Here is a 19,388-nt window from a genome sequence, read left to right on the forward strand (position 1 = left end):
ATCAATGGAAGCAGCAGTCAAGATATCAGAGTCGTATAGCATTGGGCAAATCTGCTGCAAAAGACCTCTTTCAAGTGCTGAAGAGCAAAGAAGTCTCCTTGAAGACTAAGGTGCACTTGACACGAGCCACGGTATTTTCAATTACCTCGTATGCATGTAAGAGCTGGACAGTGAAAAAGGAAGACCAAAGAAGAGTCAATGCTTTTGAGTTGTGGTGTTGGCGAAGAATGCTGAAAGTACCATGGACTGCTAAAAGAACTAACAAATCTGTCCTGGAATAAGTGCAGCTGGAATGCTCCTTGGAAGCAAGAATGGCCAAACTTCATCTCAAACTACTTTGGTCATGTTGTCAGAAGGAACCATTCCCTGGAGAAGGTTATCATGCTTGGCAAAGTGGAGGGACAACGAAAAAGAGGAAGGTCCTCGGCAAGATGGATTGATAGAGTGGCTGCAACCATGGACTCAGATATAGCAAGGATCATGGGGCTGGCACAGGACCGGGCAGTGTTTTGTTCTGCTGTACATGAAGTCACTATGAGTCAGAGATGACTCAACGGCACCTAACAACAACAACAAATGGAGATACCACTTTTTACCTTATTGGGTTAGTGTGAGGATTAGCTAGAATGGAAGTGAAATACTTAATACACTCCCTGCCCTCAACACCTATTTAGCAGATATCCTTTGGATCTCTTCTCAAGGGTCATTTGACCTAGGAAGATTTTCTTAACACCACTCTTAATCCATTTTTAATGTGGGTCAGGGTGATGATAGCTCCTCTTTAAATTAAGCAGCTGAGGCCACAAAATATCTATTATGGTATTTCCTTCCAGGTAGCGTTCTAGACACTGGAGAGACAGCAGTAGACATAACAGTCAAAATAACTATCCACATGGAGTTATATTATATTGGAGTGAGACAGAAAAATGGAGAGAAATTTGGTATTTGTCCTAAACCATAAATGTATGGAAATTAATGGTATGTCATAAAAAATATATAAGTACAAATGAGAAAAACTGAGCAGACTAAGGAGGGTAGGGCTTGATGTGGGGGTTGGTTTGCCGTTTTACAGAAGAAGGCTTCTGTCAGGGAAGGCTTCACTTATAGATGACTTTGAGCAGATATGTGAAAATAGTAAGCCACATGGATATTTGGGCTAAGAGTGTTCCCTGGGAGAAGAAATAGTAAATGCAGAGACCCTCAGGTAGAGTGTGCTTGGTCTATTTGAAGGAGAGCAAGGATATCAGTATACCCAGAGCAAGGGAATGAGAAGGGGTTTGACATATAATTACTGTGTAAAGCTCATTGCATAATGAAGACTGATGGTATGGCACAAATGGTTAAGCACTCAACTACTAACTGAAAGGTTGGTGGTTTGAACCCACACAAAAGGTGTCTCCAAAGAAAGACCTGGTGATTTGCTGCCTTGAAAATCTGATGGAGCACAGTTCCACCCTGCAACACACGGTTGCCGGGAATTGGAACTGACTCAATGGCAAATTTTTCTTTTTTTTTTAAATGCCTAATTCATGTCATTTACTAAGGACTATCCCTATAATCCTTAAACTCTGGTAATATAGTAGTTAAGGCAGTTGGCTGCCAACAAAAAGGTTAGAGTTCAAACCCACCAGCTGCTCTGTGGAAGAAAGATGAGGCAATCTGCTTCTGTAAAGATTTACATCCTTGGAAACCCAATGGGAGTTGCTATGAATTGGAATCAGCTCGATGGCAGTGCACTTGATTGTTTTTATTTTTTTGTTTTTATCTAAATAGTCAATAGTGTGTGTGTGTGAGAGAGAGAGAGAGAGATTGAGAGAAAGAGATACAGAAAAAGAGAGAGAAAAGACTGAAGTCTCTTACTCTTCTTAAATGTCATATTTTCATAGTTTCAATCTCCTAAAGATAAGGCAATACACTGAGGTTGGTATTCAAGAGAGGTAGTTGGTCTTTAAAAGACAAAAAGAAAAGAAAGAGAGAACTTTGTTTTATCTTGGTCTATCTGCATGTTAATTCAAACATAAACTAGAGAGATAGATTTTGGTAATATGTAAGGTAATTTTAATAGGAGAAAAACCCAAAAACCACAACTCACTGTCATCGAGTCAGACCTGACTCATAGCGACCCATCCTTGGGTTTCTGAGGCAGTATCACTACAGAAGTAGATTGCCCAACCTTCCTTCTGAGGAATGGCTGGTAGGTTTGAACCACCAATCTTCTGGTTAGCAGTCAGATGCCTTAGGCACTATGCTACCAGAGCTCCTTTACCATGGAAAGAAATGTGATATTTTTTCTAAAAGTTAGAAGGTGTTACTATATTGTATTAAGTAAAAAGAAACAAGATTTTCATTTTAAGAAAGTGAGTATTCTCACCTGGATCAAATTTTAAGGGACTGTAGCTTATCATCTCCAAAAATCTCTGTCAGAAAGCATCTGACCTGCTAAGGCTCGAATCTGTCTTTGTGTTTAGGTCTCACTGACCTGTAGAGCTAAACTCCCTCTTCTTCCCATTGTCAGGACTCCATTGATAAAGCTTATGTTCTAGTGCATCTCTTGATAGATACAACAGGCAGTTGGGACTTAAAATCATAATTCTCAACTTTTTTAATGGAAAAGAACTTCAAGATAATATAACATCTATATTGAATGACCTCGGGCAGATAATTTTACCATCTACTGTACTCCATTTCCTGATTTATAAAATACTGATCTCTGTCTATGTCTGTATATATTAAAAAGAAAAGTACTCCAGAGATCACCCAGTCTCCCTTCTATTGTACACAAGAGAAAACGGGGGCCCTGTGAGTACAAAAAGGAAGTGAATTGCTCATGGTTGTTGGCACACTGAATAAATGGCAGAGCTGACACTGGACTCTAGAATCCGGGCCTCCCATCTCTTTTCACTGCTGGTGGATTTATAACCTCCCCAAAGTCTAGCACTTAGCCTATGTGACCTTGGAGGTTCCTTCCAGGTCTAAGACTTTGAGAAATGTGAAACAGTCAGCTGAAAATTTCATCTCCTCTCTCCACACATTGCTGTTCTCAGAGAGGCAAATTAAAATATGGATGGTAGTCAAATGAAAACACTGGAGCTTGTAGGGCTAAGAAAGCATAAAAGAATGTAATTACCAAAATAGTATAATGCTTAGTGATAACAATGGAGAGATGTATTCTTTGATTACAATCCACAGGAATATATGCTAAAGATGATGAGGAAAATGTTCTTTCTAGATTTGCTTAATTAATACTTTCCCTATACCCCCTGTTTAGGAGCTCTGGTGGCATAGTGCCTAAGGCATTTGACTGCTAACCAGAAGGCTGGTGGTTCAAACTCACCAGGCACTCCTCAGAAGGAAAGTTGGGTAGGTAATCTACTTCCATAATGATACCACCTCAGAAACCCAAGGAGGGATCTCTATGAGTCAAGTCTGACTCCATGGCTGTGGTTGCATTTGGTTGCATACCCGTTTACAACCACAGTCATCAAGCTTTTCAAAAGGGACATGCCATTTTTTTATTAGTATCTGTGGTGTGCTATACTCAAAAATCAGCACGAAGGAGGCAGATGACAACCAAGGCCTTTGGTTTAATTTCTCATATCCCCTGAGAATGGAAAAAAGAGTCAATATGCTAGGCTTTTAACTGAAAGGTTGGATATTCAAGTCCACCCAGAGGTGCCTGTCCAACTACTTCTGATAAACGAGTCACTGAAAACCCTCCAGAAGTTCTACTCCGATGCACATGGGGTCATTGTGAGGTGGAACCAACCCAACAGCAACTGGTTTTTGGTTCCTGAGAGCAGTTTGGAGAAGTTCAGCTGTGGAATTACCAGGCTCGTACTGCTAACCCTCTCCTGGACAGAGAGAGAGAAAAAGACTGTCATTTACCTTACACTTTCTTTAGACTTGGCCTTCTTCGTTTTAAATCTATCCTTTTCTTTTTTGAAGAACTGTCGGAATCTTTTAAGTGTTCTGTTGCCATCTAAACTAAGAGGAAACAGAGAACATAAAGAATAGGGCATTTGAGAGAGTACTACAGATGAAAAGCTGTTGTACTAAAATGACTAGAGGCTTCAGTCTCATTTCCAAAACCACAACCACTCAAGGAAGGGCTGGAAAATACCTTATTAATTTCTGTTCTTCTCTTCTTTGTCTAGGCTCTGATATGAAGTAGCAAACACAGATAGCTATGAAGGGAGTAATTACATTTCAACACAAACTTTCATCTTCCACAAATGGCCTTTGTTTTGCAGAGCTTATGGAGCAAAGTCTTCCGTTTTGAAGAGATGATAACTTAGGGCAGCATAGTTTACAAACTGTACTACAAATCCATTATAGGGATTTCTGTCTCCTGAAATCCATGCCACTGATACTTTGTTTGCTGAGTGGTAATACAACAATAGTGGTACATTGATTGCCTAGTTGATGACTGAAAATTCTTCTAACTATGATCTGGGGCTTGTGTGTGTGTGTGTGTGTGGGGGGGTTGGAATGGAGTGATATATCCATAGCATCTAGCCACCCAGGAGCCAACCTAGCTCACAGCTAGGTTCCCCTCTTTTTCTCTGAACGTTCAAACTTTTCATTTTGACCATTGCTGTTTACCTCTCTATAATGTGCCCTTAATAGCTAAACTTGATGAATAAAGCCCACTGGAGCAAATGTTATTCTTAGTAACACTGAATTACTAGATATTAAGTCCAAATGCCAGAGATAGCTTTATTAACCTGCAAACACACAGTTAAGTCATAAACATTGACTTGTTCCTGGAGAAGCACCTATGGAACTGAAACAGATTTTATTGTTATATTTTACTTCTCCTTTCTTGTTTCCTAATGCAGTATCAACATCCTCTACTCTGGGTAATGGAAATGTTCTCAAAAGAGAAAGCAATGAGATTGAAAATTTATTGCATATGGTTGGACAAAATGACAAATATACTTTTGATCACAATATAATAATACAACAGTGAATTACCACACTCCATTCAAATCCTATTTAAAAGATGGAGGAAAGGTGGAGGACATTTCTTAAACTCTGGTTTTCTTAGACTAACAAGAAATATCATTAGTCTATAAAGGCAAAAAAAAGAGAGCAACTCACTCTGTCTTTGAGTAACTGTTCTTTGTTTTGTAGACATCTTCATATATTTCTTCACTATTTTCTTCTGAAATAAAAACAAAAATTCACTCATTATATATGACAATAGTTTAGATTCACATTTAACAAAAATATTATTGGATACCTCCCAGGTGCTAGTCATTTTGACCTTTGTTTATTACTTATTAACTAGTTTTTATTGAAATATAAGCACATGTTTTTATAGACAGGAAGTTGGTTTATCAACAGATTCCTTCCTCCCTCCTTCCTTTCTTTCCATATTTAATACATAGTAATGAGTCTTCTAGGCATCAGACATTGTGAGGAATGCTAGGGAAACAATGGGAAGCCAGATACATGTTGAGTAATCTCTCCCTTCATAGCACAGTTTTAGCTTGGTACAACATATAAGCTTAATATACACAGATATTCTTTGAGTCTACTCTGTCAGTGGGGTCTAATGGAAAGAATACTGGACTATCAGGATTTTCAGGTTCAAAACTTGCCTCTAATACACAGGGAGCCTAAGGCTCTATATTCTCTATGCCTCAGTTTCCTTTTTAAAATGAGGGTGCTGGGTTTGATGATCTCTGAATGCAGTAGGTACTGAGTGTCAACTTGGCTGGGCTGTGACTTTGAGTAATTTGGCAGCTGGATGCAGTTATTCCCCTTGAGGAGACTGAATGTGGTGTAATAAACGCCATAGTGGAATCTGCTCTGAGCAGCTAAGTAGTTGCCTGCTTTCAGTATGTATGGGAAAGATTTGAGGAAGGTGTTGAGCTTTTTGGCACATTTTGGAACCTGCATTTGGCTGAGTCTTCCTCTCCATTTCCTGCACTTGAAGCAGTGGCCTGCCATGTTGCCTGCTGACCTTGGGATTGTGCCATTTCACCTTACAACCTTGGGTTCATCAGCCCCAGCACCCAGTAGCTGCCTGAGTCAGAAGCTTCTAGCTCTAGTTGTCCTAGAGCCAGAGTCAGAGCTGTAGCCCAAGATCACAGGGCCTTTATTCAGCCACTACAGCCAGCACTCAAACAGGACTTCTAGCCTCCTAAACTATAAGAGAATAAATTCCTATTTGTTAAAGCCATCAACTTTTGGTATTTCTGTTATAGCAGCATTAGAGAAACAGGACACTAAAGTTACTTCTCCATCTAAAATGCTGGAATTCTAAGTAGAACAAAAACACCCAGAGTAACGTTTGGCTAGCCCTCCTCTTCTCTTTTTTCATTCATTCAACAAATGTTTTTTCAATATGTTTTTTGGCATTACGCTAGGTGCTGGGGAAAATGTTTAGCATAAAGAAGGTAATAATCTAGGAGAACTACGGAAGTAAATTTAAAAATTACAAGTACAACAAGTGCTATGAAAAGAAGTCCACAGTACTATGAGATTGTACACTAAGGAGAATATTGCCTGGAGAAATGATTGAGCTGAGATTAGAAGAAAGATTTAGAGTCACTTAGGCACAGGGGAATGGAGGAAGGGTAGAGCATTCCAGGAAGAGGGAGTATCATACCAAAGACCCTATAAGGGGAGCTTACAAATCAAAGGAATTAAAAGGTGGGTGCAATTAGAAAAAGAGGAAGTTTGAGTATATTATGAGATGAAGCCATAAGGCAGGTAGGGGCAGACCACTCATGACCTTCTAGGCAGTGTTGGATACACCAGTAATGAGCAAATCAGCACAGACTTACTTATGCTTACTAATGTCTAGTGAAAATTTTCACATTTTCAGCACATCAAAGATTCTGTTTCTAGGTATGGCTGGGATCTGTCTCTTTCCCAACCCCACAGCACCTTCCTATAGAATCAAAGCCTTTTGTTCAAGTTTACAGTCCTTGAAAGGGACAGAGTATATAGTAAGCAAGGTAAGCACAAGTTTACTAATCCATGGTGAACACATTTCTTACCACATCAGCCTATGCTTACCTTATTGGGTAGTGTACTCCTGCTTCTAGTCTAGATTAAGGTCATTGTTAAAAGCCCTGGGCAGCTATGAAAGTACTTTAAACAAACATATGCCAATGAGATGTCCATTGTGAAGAGATCAAGAAAAAAGCAATTTCATAGTGAAGTTACTTTGTTACCACAAGAACCCCATTACCATTATCTTCACCCTCATGATTTCAGATGTGTTAATTATCAACCCATCCCCGCCCCACCCCAGGGACTACTTCTCTTATTTTACCATCCCCCACCATTAAGTTTATCACTAATCAGTCAGAGGCACTGAGCAATTCCTACTGGAATTGGAAAGGAGGGTGGTCTTTTATACTTACCGCTATCTGAAGCAAACGAGTTCAAAGAGATAGATTTTGTTCTGTGGGGAGAAAAGACAAAGACCATCAACCTGTTGTACTGTACTTTAAAGTCTCATCACAGTCAGTTTGCCAAAGGGATGGGATGTGCTTACCTCTCTCTCTCGGGGTACTCAACATCATCATATGTCTCCTCTTCGGGGGAACCTGGCTTAAACGGCCCTTCATCAGGGGTTTCTTTAGTCACCTCCAAGGCCTCCACATATCCACCTGTAAGGAAAACAGAGAATTTTCTTGAAGAACTTCTCACCAACTGCTATCATAAATGTTTTCACAGACATCACTAGCAATGAAAGCAAGAATGGGTAGAAAAAAGCAAATTAATGTGGATTCTTTCCTTTGATATCAGTTCTTGATATATTTACACATGTTAAACATTTTTACCTTTCACTCTGTTTCAGTCAGAAGATTCTGATTATAATTCTTTCATTTCTTCACTCAACAACATTTTGTAGGGCTGCTACAGTGTGCCAGACACAGCCGGGAGGAGAAAACGTGAGAGTGAGTCCTTGGGTTATTGTTCATGTCCCTGGATCCAGCCATAGTTCACTTTCTGCTAGCTGAACCCATCTACACCTTTTTTTTTTTTTTTTTTTCTTAACATAGTAAGATTTGTTCACTATTATTTTCAATCAAGAGCCTTGACTAACATGAAAGTAAAATGCAACCTGACTAAAGTTGACATATGATACTATATTGGCTTGGTTTCTTATTTCTGCTGTAACAGAAATACAAGTGGGTGGCTTTAAGAATCAGAAATTCGTTTGCTCAATTTCCAAAAAGGAAAAAAAAATCAAACTCACTGCCCTTGAGTCAATTCCGACTCGTAGGTCAGAGCACAACTGTCCCATTGTTTCCAAGGCTGTAAATCTTTATTGAAGTAGACTACCACATCTTTCTCCCACAGAGCAGCTGGTGGATTCGAATCACCAACTTTTCAGTTGGCAGCCAAGCACTTTAACCACTGTGCCAGTAAACTTTCTCATAGTTTAAAACTAAAACTAAATCCATTGTCATTGGGTTGATTCTGACTCGTAGTGGCCCCCACAGGGTTTCCAAGGTTGTAAACCTTTGCAGAAGTAGATTACCTCATCTTCCTCCCATGAAGTAGCTGGTGGGTTTGAACTGCTGACCTTCTGGTTAGTAGCCAAGTACCTTACCCACTGTGCCACCAGAGCTCTTCTCATAATTTAGGAAACTAGAAATCTGAATTAAGGATGCCAACTCTAGGAGAATGGTTTCTCTTTGTTGGCTCTGGGGGAAGGTCCTTGTCTCTTTCCAGGTTCTGTTCCTCAGTCCCTTGGTGATCTTCATGTGGCCTGGCCTTCCCTCATCTGTGCTTCCCTCTCTGTGCCTAATCAGCTTGACTTACATCTCAAAGATGATTGGCTTAAGACATATCCTATACTAATAGGGCCTCATTAACATAATAAACTCCTATTTCTAAATGGGATGACATCTACAAATATAGACATTAGGATTTATAACACATATTTTGGGGGGACACATTCAATTCATAACACACACTGTACCATCAGTGTGTCAATTACATGAGCCTACAAAAGCCAGCAAGAGCTGGTAGATATAAAAAGAAATGAACATTTACTGAGTATCTGTTATGTGATACACTGTCAGCTTTGATCCTCTGAAAATCCCTATGAGGTCCATACGATGATTTCCCTTTATAAATGGGGAAATTGAGCTGCAGGAATTTGAAGTTACTTCCTGCATAGCTAGTAAATATTAGAGCCTGGATTTGAACTCAGGTTTTCTGCCTCTAAAGCTAGTGCTCTTTTTATTACTGTACAGCTATTTCAATAGGGTATCTTAGTACATAATGATATTCAATAAATATTTTTAAACAATTAGGTAATGGTGAAGAACCCTAGGGAAAGAATGCAACTTACAGTGACCTTGGATGTGCCTGGCCAGTTTCACATCCTCAGGGCAGGCCTCTGTCTGGATGACGTTAATCACAGAATCCTGCTTCTTGGCCAGCCTGTTCCTCCTTCCTCTGTGGACTTCTGTCATCTGGAGTTTTCCAGGGTTTGCTTCATAGGCATCCATCTAAACACATCAAAAGGGAGGTTATTGTAGAACTCTAACTTGTCCATTTTTTTTTTTTTTTAACTTGTCCATTCAGTTCTTGGCTTATTTGTGCTGATCTTCATTCATTCATTCTTTATGTACAGCAATCGCTTATTATTTACTTAATGCTGTCTTGTCCTACTAGATTCCACATTTCACAAGAGCAGTTACCACATCTGTTTTGTACACCTCTCAATGACCAATGAGTGCCTGGCAAAGTGGCCGGCCCCCAGGAGGCAGTCAGGACATATTGGAGCACCAACTATAGAACTCTTTACAAATTCTGTCTCAGTTAATCTACCCATGAGAAAAATATTAGTCTAACTGATAAAGGGTTTAGGGTGGTTAAATAATCAGTCCTGTTCCCACAGCTAATAATCTACAGAGACATGATTTGATCCCAGAGCTCTAGGCTCTTGACCACCACTGGGTGCTGTAAGGTCTTTCTCCTTTCCTTCCCTTTGCCTATTCTTTGACCTTTCCAACCTCAACTATTCTGTCCCTTGCTTTTTTCCATATCCCTCCCCCCAGCATTTGCCAAACACTTATTAAAGGTGAGACAACATGCTGAGCTCTGGAGGTGGAGAGTTGCAAAGGACATGGCGGCTTACACTCTTGTCATGGGAAACTGCAAGCAGACAATTAAGTGTATATAAGTATAATAAGTGAGTGTTGTTTATAGCAGGATTACTGACTGAGATGAAAACAGGAAGGGGAGGTTGGTTCTGTTGGCTAGTAGACAGGGCTGGAGAAGACTTCAAGAAGCACATTGTATTAAATTTAATTTTCAAATATAAGTAGGAGATTGAGAGAGGGGATAAAGGAATAGTTTGCAGATCAAACCTCATGAGCAAAGACATGGAGGTGTTTGGAGAAGTGTTGACGTCCTCACAGGACAGCATACAGGGAGAGTGGAAGGAACAGAGGAAGACTGGAAATGAGGCTGAGTAGAGGGGAGAGTGGGGCTGAGTTATGAAGGGTCTTGAAGGAAAGGCAAGATTGTGGCCTTCATCTCAGAATCATGGGGCCAGGGAGGGGAGAAACTTGGTCAGATTTGTATTTCAGAAAGATCTAGATAGATTAACCAAAAAGAGACACTGGAGGCAGAGAGAAAAATTAGAACATTTCTAGCCATCTGAATGTTTTGTAATTTTAAAAAGAAAATGGGGTAGGTGGTGGTGGTGGCTTACTACCCTTCCCACTATATCAGAGTGGACATGAGAATTAACTATGGTAATATATTTGAAAGTGTCTGGACAAAACTAAAGTAATTAACAGATATGAAGTGTAGATTATACTGAATTCTTGGTGGGATCTAGGCAGACTGTGAGAACAAGAGGAAGGGCATTCTTTTAAGGCACATAGCAAGGAATGAAATTTTTAAATGGGGAAAATTGTACAAAAGTAATAAAGTGAATGTTTTACACGAATAGAGTGACCCTCATTCTTCAATAGATCTCAAGTAGTGCACTTAATCATTTTGGCCTATCCTTAGAAATGTTGAATCACAATGGATGATGTATCTACTGATTTCTAATTTATATTTGACCCTAAAGAACAATGACCAGCTAGACCATCTTCTCATTCCTCTAACGTACTCCAAATAACTCTTAACCACCTCCCAAACTCTAACTCACCCCATACCAATAGGAATGTGTCCCTTTGGTGGTAGCCTGGCTCTGTATTTTGCTAGTGCCATGCAGTCAGCACTGAAAAAGAACACATCCTTGCCTCTGCTTTTTCATGGTCAGTACACTTATGTATTCTCCTCTCCTACTTTGCTCCCATGCTCCCAAGCAACCCTTACTGATCTCTGGCCTATTAGCAATTTATGGCTTTGCCACTGCCCCCTAGATTTGCTACATCCCTGGCCCTGATCTTTCTTTGTTGTTATTTTTGAGAAGATAAACAGCAGAACATGTACCAATTCAACAATTTCTACATGTACAATTCAGTGAGTGACACTGATTACATTCTTTGAATTGTGCAATCATTCTCTCTCTCCTTTTCCAAGTTGTTGCTCTCTCATTAACATACTTCAGGAGTTATATTTAGTTTAAGGTTTAAAGATTATTTTAGGGGTTCATCCAGCCACTATGGCTCCAAAAACTTTGGAGTCCATAAGGATTTGAAATTATGTTCTGCAATTTCTCACTTTTTGATCAAGATTATTCTTTGTAGACTCTTTGATCAAAACATTAAGTAATGGTAGCTGCGCATTCCTGTCTTTTTTGATTAATGACTTCTCCATTCTTGGAATTATGCTGCATCTTGATACTCTGTATAAAAACCCAACCTGGTCCAGCCTAGTCTCTGTACCTATATACCAAGTCAAATCCACAGCACCAGTACAGAACAATGCAATTGGATTCACCCTAGCTCTGCAGATAAACCAAAAACCAAACTCACTGCTGCTGAGTCGGATCCAACTCATAGTGACCCCTCTTTGGGTTTCTGAGGTGGTATTACTATGGAAGTAGATTGCCCAATCTTCCTTTGGAGGAGTGGCTGGTGGGTTTGAACCACCAATCTTCTGGTTAGCAGTCAAATGCCTTAAGCACTACACCACCAGAGCTAGCTCTGCAGATAGTACTGGGATCATTTGGTATTAAAAGATGATAATGTAGGGAAATCTCAAACAGGTATCTAAGAATGTTTTGAGTACTTGTAGTAGCACAGGTACTATATGTATTCTTTAAGCCTCCCACCAGGCTAACTACTCTGAAGAGGATAATGCAACTAGATATGAACACACACAGACACACAGACTTTAATATTAACAAAAGCAATAGCAGTACAGTTCATTTCTATGACATTTATATCTTACAAAGCACTTTCATGCATATCATTCATTTTATCACCACAAGCAAGGCAGAATTAGAGTGGCAGTGGGAAGGTAGTTTGGTAAAAAAAAAAAAAAAAGAAAAGAAAAGAAAACCTATTGCCATCAAGTCAATTCTGACTCATAGCAACCCTACAGGACAGAGTAGAACTGTCCTATAGGGTTTCCAAGGCTGTAATCTGTATGGAAGCAGACTGCCTGCCTCATCCTTTTCCCATAGAATGGCTGGTGAGTTCTGTTGACTTTCAATTAGCAGCCAAGCACTTTTAACCACTGTGCCACCAGGGATCCTTGGCAATTGGATGTTGTTGTTATTTGCCATCAAGTCGGACCTGACTCATAGTGACCCCTCCTTGGGTTTCCGAGGCAGTATCACTACAGAAGTAGATTGCCCAACCTTCCTTCCAAGGAATGGCTGGTGGGATTGAACCACTAGCCTTCTGGCTAGGTGTCAAGTGCCTTAGGCACTACACTACCAGAGCAATTGGATAGGGATTATTTATTCTCATTTTACAGATGATATGACTGAGGTCAGAGACTATGTCACTCTTCTAAGCAGGGTCCAGGACACAGCATTTAAGGAGGCACTCATTCCAGGATTGTGCAAGTAGGGTTAGCACCTGAGAGTAAGGGTCTCCTTAAATTTTGTACCCTGGGCAATTTGCTTACCTCACTCTAGTCCTAGCCATGATTTTAAGACCTCAAGGCTAATCAGTGGAAAATCTGGCTTTTATTAATATTAAATTCTGTGTGTGTGTGTGTGTGTGTGAAAAACTTTGTGTTACTGCCATATTCATTTTCTTCATAAAATACCCAACACCCGTTATATCTTCTGACTGCCTCTGTGGAGATCTGAATGTCTTGGCTTCTAAATGTCCCCCTAAGAACTGATACAATTACATGTGTGAACTATACTCTTTGCCCAGGAATTCAAGAACACAGATACCTTGGAATGATGGTTTACATGTGGGCTCTTTTCTTTTTTCTGAGGTTCCAATTTACATGGATCATTCTCCTTCAATTTTTTATCTTCACCTTCATGTTTAAAGCTGAAATGTAAAGAGATACCAGGGAATAAATGAAGCTTAGAATTTTAGATGATAGTGCATCTCTCAGTCCTAAATGAAATGAATGGAAAAAAAAGAATTTAGCAGACATCAACCCTATTTGTTTTAAGATGAGGGGACCAGAATCAGACCAGCCATATGGGTAGCTTCCCTGAGCTTCTGCCTGCTCCAATGAATGCCAGAATGTCAATTTCTGCTTAAAATTGTCTAATACTCTCCATTTCCTATAGAAGGTTGGGCAATCTACTTCTGTAGTGATATCACTTCGAAAACCCAAGGAGGGGTTGCTATGAGTCAGATCCGACTCGACGGCAGTGCGTATAAGTCCCATCATTACCTGGGTCCTACCTTCCTTTCCATTCTTACCTCCTTCAGTCCCTTTCCTCCCACTCTTGCTCTTCTCTATGGTTATGTTAGTTGCCTTTGAGTTGCCTCTACTCATGGCAACCTTATGTATAACAGAATGAAACATTGCCTGGTCCTGTGCCATCTTCACAATTGTTGGTATGCGTGAATCCATGGTTTCAGCCACTCCATCAGTCCACTCACTGAAGGCCTCCTTCACCTTTGCCAACCCTCCACTTCACTAACCATGATGTCCTTTATTAGCAATTGGTCTTTCCTGATGACATGTCCTAAGAGAGCTGGTCTTGCCATCCTTGCTTCTAAGGAACATTCTGGTTGTATTCTTCCTAAGACTGATTTGTCTGTTCTTTTGACAGTCCATGGTGTATTCAATATTGAATTCTCTTGTCTAGACTGTCATAATTCCCCAAATATACCATCCTATTTTGAGCAATTCTCTCTTCATTTGCCACTTTTTTTTTTTTTTTTTTTTTTTCCTTGTGGTTCATTCCTAGGTTTGTTTGTTTTTTTTTTTTTTGGTCAGGCATGTCCTTTACACCTTATATTAATTATTGCAGACACAGCACCCTTCTCAGTTTGTCTAAAGCATCTTATTTCTGAGACTCCTTCCCTGATTCTCCTAGAGTTAGTCATACCTTCATCTCTGTTCCCATAACGCTTTGTCTACGTTTTATTATATCTCTCCATGGATCTTCTCCAATTTCTCCTGTTTGCCTCATCAACTTTTTCTCATCTATAACAAGGCTGAACTATCTTATTAGTCTGCGTATTTCTAGCAAAAATGGTGCGTAAGTCTGTGGTAGCTATAGCACAGTGTCTGCAGTGGGGGATTACATAAGAGAGTCAAAGAGGAGGGTGTAATGAAAACACAAGAAGAGCCAAGGACAGGACACTGGGCAATATCAGCATCCATGTGGGAACTCTAGCTTCTGGCAATATAGCCATATAACACTTCTGCCACAACAATAATATATAAGGAAGAAGAAAGTCCCTCAAAGAAAACCAGAGGAGGTGGTCATGAAGGAGGGAAAGCACCATGAGAGAGTGCTATTCTGAAAGCAGCAGAAAAGAGTTTTAAGGCATTTCATCCAACTACTGGGCACTCTTGTCCACCATGAAGGCCAAGTCAAATACTAGTTCTTCTGTGGTGAACAGGGGCTATAAAGTGACTGTTGGGTTCTAATCTCTACTCCACTTCTTTCTAAAGATAAAAAAAAAATCTACCTAAAATCAAATTCTCTCATCTATAAATAAAAGGTCACAATGACAATCTGAATAGTTGTTATAAACATGAAACAATAAAAAAGCTGAAAATCCGGTAGTGTTTATAGCATTATGATGGACCTTTTGTAATTACTGATATCCTTTTCTTCCCTGAATCATAGTGATCAGAATTACAAAGCTCTTATGTTCTCACAGCACATTGCTGTTATTTCTGCTAGGTATTTGCCTCCCTTGTTGATGTATGTTTCTTTTGTAATCCATATTCCTATTCCCCAATCTCTGTCCAGTAGCTTCTACACAGTTACTTTAACCCAAATAACTCTTAAATTCAATTTAATACTGTGACTTCTAGGAATGTCACAGGGGAAGAGATAGATAGTTTCTACTTTAAAATTCATTTGTATTTCCCTTTTACCCACAGATTAGAGTTGACATCTGTGTTAATACAATGGCCACTAGCCATGTATGGCTACTGAACACTTGAAATGTGGCTGATCCAAATTAAGAGGTCCTGTAAGTACAACATATATCTAAATTTTGGAGAGTTAGTATAGAAAAAATATTTTAGAACAACAGAAATGGTGACTATAAACATGGACCTCACCAGACAGAATAAACAGGAATCCAATTGACTACATTTGTCAAAAGAGATGATGGAGAAGCTCAATATCATCAGTCAGGAAAAGGCCAGTGACCGACTAGAAAACACCATCAACTGCTCACATGCAGGTTCAAGTTGAAGCTAATGAAAATTAAAACAAGTCTATGAGAGCCAAATATGACCTTGTTTATATCCTATCTGAAATTTAGAGACCATCTTAAGAATAGATTTGATGCATTGAACACTATTGACTGACGACCAGACAAGTTGTAGTGTGACATTAAGAACATCATACATAAAGAAAGCAAAAGATCATTAAAAAGATAGGAAAGAAAGAGAAGACCAAAATGGATGTCAGAACAGACTCTGAAACTTGATCTTGTGCAGAGAGTAGCTAAAGTAACAGGAAGAAACAATGAAGTACAAGAGCTGAACAGAAGATTTCAGCTGAACAGAAGGGCAGCTCAAGAAGACAAAGTGAAGTACTATAATGAATAGTGCAAACACCCGCAGCTAGAAAACCAAAAGAGAAGAACATGCTTGGCATTTCTCAAGTTGAAAGAACTGAAGAGAAAATTTAAGGCTTGAGTTGTAATAATGAAGGATTTTATGGGCATAATATTGCATGACAGGAAGCACCAAAAGAAGATGGAAGGAACACACAAAATCACTGCACCAAAAGGAATTGGTCAATATTCAACCATTTCAGGAGGTAGCCATCTGATCAAAAACCAATAGTATTGAAGGAAGAAATCCAAACTGCACTGGAAGCACTGGTGAAAAACAAAGCTCCAGGAATTGAAGGAATACCAATTGAGATGTTTTAACAAGTGAATGCAACACTGGAAGCACTTACTCACCTATGCCAAGAGATCTGGAAGACAGCTACCTACTGGAAAAGACCCATATTTGTGCCCATCCCAAAGAAAGGTGATCCAACAGAATGTGGAAATTATTGAACAATATCATCAATATCACAATCCAAGTTTTGCTGAAGATAATTTAAAAATAGTTGCAGCAGTACATCAACAGGGAACTGCCAGAAATTTAAGCTAGATTCAGAAGAGGACATTGAATGAGGGATATCATTGCTGATATCTGATGGATCTTGGCTGAAATCATAGAATACTAGAAAGATATTTACCTATGTTTTATTGACCATGTAAAGGCATTTGGCTATGTGGATCATAATAGATAACAATGTGAAGAATGGAAATTCCACAATACTTATTGGTGCTCATGTGGAATCTGCAGATAGACAAAGAGGCAGTCATTTGAACAGGACTAGGGGATACTGCACTGTTTAAAATCAGGAAAGGTGTGCAGCAGGGTTACCCTTTCACCATAATTATTCAATCTGTATGCTGAGCAAATAACCAGAGAAGCTGGAGAATATGAAGAACATGACATCAAGATTGGAGGCAGACTCATTAACAACCTGCAATATGCAGATGACAAAACCTTGCTTGCTGATAGCAAAGAGGACTGGAAGGACTTACTGATAAAGATCACAGACTACAGCCTTCAGTAAAGATTACACCTCACCATAATAAAAACAAATATCTTCACAACTGGATAAATAAACAACATCTTGATAAATGGAGAAAAGACTGAAGTTGTTAAAGATTTCATTTTGCTTGGATCCACAATCAATGTCCATTGAAGTGCAGTCAAGAAATCAAATGACATTGCACTAGGCAAATTTGTTTAAAAAAATTCTTTTTAAAGTGTTAAAAAGCAAAGATGTCACTTTGAGGACTAAGGTGCACCTGACCCAAGCCACAGTGTTTTCAATTGCCTCATATGCCTGTGAAAGCTGATAATGGATAAAGAAGGCTGAAGAAGAATTGATGCATTTGAATTATGGTGTTGACAAAGAATGCTGAATATACCATAGACTGTGAGAAGATTGAACAAATCTGTCTTGGAAGAAGTACGACCAAATTACTCCTTAGAAGTGAGGACGGTGAGATTTCACCTCACATGCATTGGACGTGTTATCAGGAGGGACCAGACCCAACAGAAGGACATTATGCTTGGTAAAGTGTAGGGAGTGAAAAAAAGGAAGAATCTCAACAAGATGTATTGACACAGTGGTTGCAACAATGGGCTCAAACACAGCAACTTTGTGAGGATGGTGCAGGACTGGGCAGTGTTTTGTTCTTTTGCACAATACCAACAGTATAGAAAAAAGAATGGAAAATAACATTAATCATTTTTGTGTTGATTACATACTGAAATAATATTTTTAATATATTGACTAAAATAAATTATTAAAATTAATTTTACCTGTTTCTTTTTTCGATATGACTACTAGAAAATCCAAAATTACATATGTGGTTTGTATTATATTTCTATTGGACAAACCAAACCAAACCCACTCCCATCTAGTCAATTCTGACTCATAGCAAAAGAATAGAACTATAGGACAGAATAGAACTGCCCCATCGGGTTTCCGAGTCTGTAAATCCTTACAGAAGCAGACTGCCTTATCTTTCTTTTATGTAGTGGCTGATGGATTCAATCTGCTGGCACTTTGGTTAGTAGCTGAATGTTTTAACCACTATGCCACCAGAGCTCCTCTACTGGACAAAAAAAAAGAAAAAAAAAAACCAACCCAAACTCACTGCCATTGTGTTGATTCTGACTCATATTGTCCCCTTTTGGGTTTTCAAGGTTATAAATCTTTACAGAAGTAGATTGCCCAGTCTTCCTTCCATGGAGTGGCTGGTGGGTTTGAACCATCAACCTTCTGGTTAGCAGTCAAATGCCTTAGGCACTATGCCACCAAAACCAAAACCAAACTCACTGCCATTGAGTAGGATCTGACTCATAGTGACCCCTCCTTGGGTTTCTGAAGTGGTATCACTACAGAAGTAGATTGCCCAACCTTCCTTCCTAGGAGCGGCTGGTGAGTTTGAACCACCAGTCTCCTGGTTAGTAGTCAAATGCCTTAGGCACTATGCCACCAGAGCTCCTGCCACCAGAGCTCCTTATTGGACAAACCTGGTCTAAATGATTAATCAAGAAGCTCAGTGCCCTCTGAGATTTGCTCTGCTCACTTCCCCAGCTTCATTCCATGCTGCTCCCACCACTGAAGGGTTAGGAGAGGTTTTCCAGACCATTCAGGGGGAGAGAATTAAATAAGCTCAAGCAATATCACACTGTCTGTAAGTTCCTGTACATATTTCATTATTTGACACACTCATACTTTCCCTTGTGCCCAGACCACACTTTCCACCATTCTTCCCCTGACCAATTCCTCATGTCTTTCATGAATAAGTTCAGCTGTCACCCCTTCAAGGAAGTATGTCAGGAGCCACAAGGCTGGTTTTTGTGCCCCATCTCTGCACTTGCACAATTTTCATAGCAGTAATTGTGTTATGTTGTAATTTTCTATTTACTTGATAGTTTTTCCTTCCATGTGACCCCTACCCTAGGTACCACAGTCTCCACTCCTATCTTGTTTCATGGATGTGGAACATATTCTACTTTTGTGCCTTCAGAATCTAGCAGTTTCTGAGCAGAATAAAAGCTTACTAAATATTGAACTAAGTGATTAATCATTGGATGTGTGCCTACCATGTAGCTAGCTAGCACTGTGCTAAATGCTAAGGGTAATGAGGTGGGTATCTCCTGCAATTTAGAGAGAGGCAGAAACTTGAAAAGAAGGTAGCCCAACCAGCTAAAGCAGATTTTTTATCATGATTCAGCACTTGAGTTTTTGCTTCAACCAGGAAATCTGGATACTTGTTTCACTGAGCTCACTAACTATGTTTATT

At 39.5% G+C, this 19,388-nt stretch overlaps 1 protein-coding gene across 1 annotated transcript in view; it reads right to left on the minus strand.

Moving 5' to 3' along the window:
• FYB2 (FYN binding protein 2) overlaps nucleotides 1-19,388 on the minus strand; it is a 92,773-nt gene that overhangs the window by 30,022 nt on the left and 43,363 nt on the right. Inside the window, 7 exon segments of the mRNA XM_007947414.1 lie at nucleotides 3,886-3,984; nucleotides 5,101-5,164; nucleotides 7,380-7,420; nucleotides 7,514-7,628; nucleotides 9,326-9,485; nucleotides 13,295-13,383; nucleotides 17,732-17,768. Of these exon segments, the coding sequence (XP_007945605.1) occupies nucleotides 3,886-3,984; nucleotides 5,101-5,164; nucleotides 7,380-7,420; nucleotides 7,514-7,628; nucleotides 9,326-9,485; nucleotides 13,295-13,383; nucleotides 17,732-17,768 (605 nt within the window).

The sequence above is a fragment of the Orycteropus afer genome, unplaced genomic scaffold, assembly GCF_000298275.1.
Source record: "Orycteropus afer afer isolate SDZICR_OR568_19922 unplaced genomic scaffold, OryAfe1.0 scaffold00183, whole genome shotgun sequence".
Taxonomy (NCBI): domain Eukaryota; kingdom Metazoa; phylum Chordata; class Mammalia; order Tubulidentata; family Orycteropodidae; genus Orycteropus; species Orycteropus afer.